The following is a 5,000-nucleotide window of genomic DNA, read 5'->3' as shown; positions in this document are numbered from 1 at the left end:
ATATGCCTGGTTCCTTCCAAAATTGAGTAATCCTAAATCAGTGATAGTCTGAATACTAAATAACAATACTGTGTGTCTGTGTGTTTTCTGCCGTCCCACCTTGAGATCTGTAAAATCCTTATGCAAATGCTAGAGAATGTTTTTCCATCAGCTCTTAACGTTTTTGTTTTTTTTTAATTGTTGCAGAGGAGGAATTTTTAAATTTCTAGCACCCGCAGTTTGTAATGATTAGTTCTTTGGGAACAGTAAAACTTATTAGTTAGAAACATATGTGTTGCAAGCTGACATTGTCACTAGCAGATCCATACCAGCAATGTTGTAATGCTTGAAAAAATGGAGTTTATAACGGAAATGTTAATGGACCCTTTTACTCATGCTGCGAATAGTGTTACTATAATGAATGGTGTTTCTTTTCCATTCCCAATCTGTTTTCATTTGGTGGTTTTCAGACTTTCTTACTATAGAACTGTAGAGTTTTAAACAAATGATTTGGTTTTTTTAAAAAAGTGACTATTCTAGTTATGTTTTGAGAGCAAAAATAAACATTGGGGGGGAGGAAATTACAATAAAATCGCATCTTGCACCTTTGTAACCTTTAAGCACTGAATAAGATGATCGTGATAACCTAAGTTCTTGGACCAAAAATAGTGATTCTGTAGCTTTCTGTAGACTATCCACTACAAAAATCTAAGTGACCATTTAAAAATATTAAATATTCTTCGGGAAAATACGACTTAAAAGAAGTAACATTTTTACACATTTCCCAGAATGTTTCTTTACCTCATCCTTTGAGGAACCAAATGTAGTATTAAAGTTGCTTTAAAGCAGGGAATTGGGCCCACAAAAAAATACAAACAAAATTTTTGAGTTGTTTCTGGTAACTTTCTCCTTTGAATCTCCAGAATTATCCATTATCTTTACCTAAAGATGACAATAATGGTCAATATTTATTGCATACTTAGTATATGTCTGGCTCTATGGAAAATGCTTTACATGCATCATTTCCTTGTTTGGAGTCACAGTGACCCTGTGAGATAGGTTCTATTAATAACCAGGACTGTTAATAATTACGTTTTTCAGTGAGGAAACTGAGGCTCAGAGAAGGAAGTAGCCCAACTCATACAGTTCTCAAGTGTTAGAGCCAGGAGTTAAGTGATGGCTCTGGAACCCAACTTCTAGATACTACATGACATGAACTCTGTTTCATCTCTCATCTTCTTAGAGGTGAATTTCTGATTTTCCTGGGGTCTTATTACTAATTCTCTGGACCCTCTTATCACCATTTCGTGATTTATAATTAGTAACGCAGGAGAAACAGAGCAATCAATGTTCATTTAGCTTATGAAAAAAGTCATTTAATCAACCCATTTGACCCGTTAGAGACCCAACAGGCTCAGGTTCCTCTTAACATTATTTCTCTATTCTGGTCAACTCTGGTCATCACAATGTAATATATATGAAAATCAGGCTGCAAAACATCCTCATTTGGAATAATCAGAGAAATAAAAACAAGCTTCTCTTTAAAAGAAGTGTCTGGCTCTTTGCTAATCTTTAGAAGGCTCTGAAATTTGAGCATTATAGCAGAGAGTAGTTTTCAGTGTAGGATCAGCTATTAATGAATACCTGAAGACAGTTTTCTGAGGTATGTTGAAAGTAAAACTAAAATTTTAAGTGACTGACTTCTAAATTAATGTAATTATTTTATATTAGCAGCTTACAATTTATGACACTGGATATGTATGTACATTTCCTTTATTAAAGCTCCTTAATTTTACTCTTAAAAATGTGATCTTGATCTGTTTCAATATGAAAATGTAATCTCAGCTATTAAAAAAAGGTTAGTTTATCGGTACATTAGAAGAGCATTAGTTCAGTGTCACATCTCTTGATTAGAGTCTAAATACTTAAAATTATTACATTTCCAGAGGGTTTTATGTTTCAGGTTTCAGGTACTTATGTACCTGAAATACAATATATGATAATAAAAGATTTGCTCAGTGAATGAGTAAGAAAAAAGGCATGTGCAGAAGGTATAAAAAAGAAAAATCATTTGTGTGATCCAAGTATAGAGTAATATAATTTCAGTCTCACTGATTTATTTTCTCTTCATAATGACCAACATTAAACAATTACAAAGACAGAATTGCCTTGTTATGAAAACAGTGTGCCTTCTGTGCTACAACTAATGTATTCTATGAATGAAAGATGGATTTTGGATGCTGTGACTCATAGATATTCAGTGCAAACTTCAAAATACTATTCCAGCATTAAAAATTTTTCTAAGGGTCATGTGTATACTCATACTCTGCATATCTCTCTCTGATTTTCTTTCATCTATATTTTCTCATTTCTACCCCCCAAAAAAGTTTCATTCCAAACTGAATTCTAATTATATATTTGGTCTGCATATTTTTTAATGTTTCTAATGATTAGACACAGGCTTATAAGTTCAGTTAGATATAAATTCAGTTAGTTATTAAATAGGCTCTAGTCACTATTTGAGACCCTATAAATATTACCAGATAATGAACATGTTTATGGTGCTATATAAAGATTAATTAAATAACAAAAACTCTATTGACCACCAATGGTAAATGTAATTGAATTAGAGCAGTAAAATAAGTGTAGACAAAATAAATATAGACAAGAGAATATGGAAAAGCTTCTGTAATGTTTTAGATTAATAGGCATGCAGAATTCTTCACATTTTTTATTACGTCGTCCCTAGATGAATTCAAAGTAATTGGGGTGGTTAATTTTATTTACACAGAGCCGTTCACAGCGCATTAAATAATAGAGATAATTGAACAAGAATTGTCAAGTGTGTACTGATATCAGACATATTACAGAAGGGAATGTGCATAAAACTTCATTTCTATGCAGCCATTGTTTATGGTAATTAAGTACACAGATTTATCCCTTGGTTGCCTTCCAAGCTTATGGCAACTGCTATTGTTGTGCTCCATTAATATGTAATCAGGAAATAGTTTAATTTTCTAATCTGCAGTTTGAGAATTCACTTTCTAACAACTCTTAATTACTGCATTGCCCTAATGATGCTCATGGTTATGAAAATTGAACCAATAAACTCAGCGGAAGAAGCCAGAGGGGATTATAATTCCAGAGGTGGTGCTTACTTAATAAACTTGTTATGCCTTCACCAGAGGGAGCTCAGTGTCCTTCAAAAGCATTTAATTTTATATTTTAGAATTTGCATCTCCACTGTGTAAGGAGTTAAAATATTTAGGAGGAAGTGTTATTCTAAAATCTATTAATGAAAAATGAGATAATATTATCTTGATGCCTGTAAAGCATTTTAGTTTTTTAAAAATGAATATTTTAGGGAATTGGTCACAAAAGATACATCTGTTATTTTAAGTTGACTTTATAGAACTTATTTCTAAAAAATGTATTTATTTGATAATCTACCTTAATTTATAAAAGTATATATGGGAGCTATCTCTGTGAAATATTTGAATAGCCTTTTGTTTTGACTGGTTATTTCACTTTTAGCTCTACGCATAGCTTCTCTCTTTTTTTCTCCTCTCTTTCTTCTTCTTCCCCACTTGACTGTAGAATTTAATGGCTCATAGAAATTTTTACTAAGCTTGTTTTCTGAGATGAAAGATTTTATGGAAGTAAAATTTCTTTTAACTGTATCTTAAAGGAAAGAAGAATATGTTATATATCATCAAGATCAGATATGATGTATGGGAAGGACCTCTTCTCTCTCATGGTCTTTTTTTCCCCACAATATTGTCTCCCAAAACCAAGTAAGAGTGATTGGTAAAAACACAGATTCAACTAAAAATTTACCTATCAAGTACATGAAAATAATTTTTATTTGTTAGCAAGAAAAAAGTAAATACTTTGTTAACACTCTCCAACACAGACTGGCTTTCATTCAGTAAAGGCAGAGAATAACTTCAGTAAAATAAGAGAATAAATGGATTTTAATAGTTTGGGTTGTTTTCAACCTAATGAAATTTATGTCATAGTGTTAGTGAAATTTATATTTTTAGAATTAGCTTGATATTACTTCTGAAATTGTATGTACACTAAAGAAGTGTTCCCAAACTTCAGTATGTATCAGAATTACCTGGTGAATTTGCATATTCTCGGCCCTGCTCCCACCCTCTTCCCCCATTCCCACATTCTGACGTAGTACATGGGAGGTGGGATCTGAGAATCTGCATTTTTGCATTCTCTTTGATTCTGAAGCAGATGGTCCACAAATTTCCCCTTTGACTATACCACTTTAAAAACCGTACCTGCACTAGTAATTAGTTGGCACAGAAAATGATCCAATTCGGAATATACTTAAATACCTCCTCTATTATTCTTCTTTTGTTCCTGATATAAAACTCCTTCCAGATGGATAGTTATCTGTTTTTAATCTCTTGGTAATCCAAATTCATCATGTCTTTTTCTCATGGAAGGCAATGGGTAGTATTCATGCAAGGAGTTTGTTAGTTTGAAGGAAAGCTGAGTTGGTTTTGCCCATGCTATAGATGTAGCTGCTCTTTATTATCTTCAGTGAAGTCTGCAGTTGTGGAGAGAAGATGCCTGATGGCTATATTATCAAGAAGCCAGATCCCCAGATACATTGTACTTAGTGCAGAAGAGAATGCGGCTGGCCTGGATGGCAGCAGCTTTGGCTGGCTTACTGCAGTGTTACCTTCCTGCCGAGGAAGCTGCTGTGGAGTTCTCTCAGGGTCAGAGTGTCAAATAAACTGGGTTCCACGTGTGCCTTTGGATAGAATTATAGTCCCACAAGTTTTTGAATTGTAAATAACATGCTTCCTGTCAGCTTAAAGAATAAGAACTTATGTATATCATTCATAATTGTCCTCAAGGCTTATTTTTAAACTGAGTTAATCAAGCCTATTTTCAGTAATTTTTTCTTTTTTTATTACAGAGCCACTCTACATTACCAGTGAGATCAAGATAGTAGTTCGTTGCTATCTGGCTTCATTAAAAGTTGACTACAATTGGTATTA

The 5,000-nt window shown here is 33.2% G+C and overlaps 1 protein-coding gene across 5 annotated transcripts in view; it reads left to right on the top strand.

The window, feature by feature from the left end:
• The window catches only part of EHBP1 (EH domain binding protein 1), a 345,468-nt gene that overhangs the window by 304,718 nt on the left and 35,750 nt on the right, over positions 1-5,000 (top strand). Inside the window, exon 21 of one of the 5 annotated variants that reach the window (XM_087436680.1) lies at positions 4,919-5,000. This exon is cut by the window's right edge and continues 1,708 nt beyond it. The exons of the other annotated variants lie outside the window; for them this stretch is intronic. Coding sequence (XP_087292806.1) covers positions 4,919-5,000 — 82 coding nt within the window. The remainder of the gene's footprint in view (positions 1-4,918) is intronic. 5 annotated transcript variants of the gene reach the window in all.

Source organism: Ceratotherium simum, chromosome 11, assembly GCF_057802395.1.
Source record: "Ceratotherium simum simum isolate JZ-2026a chromosome 11, ASM5780239v1, whole genome shotgun sequence".
NCBI lineage: Eukaryota > Metazoa > Chordata > Mammalia > Perissodactyla > Rhinocerotidae > Ceratotherium > Ceratotherium simum.
This window is presented reverse-complemented; position numbering and strand designations above follow the sequence as displayed.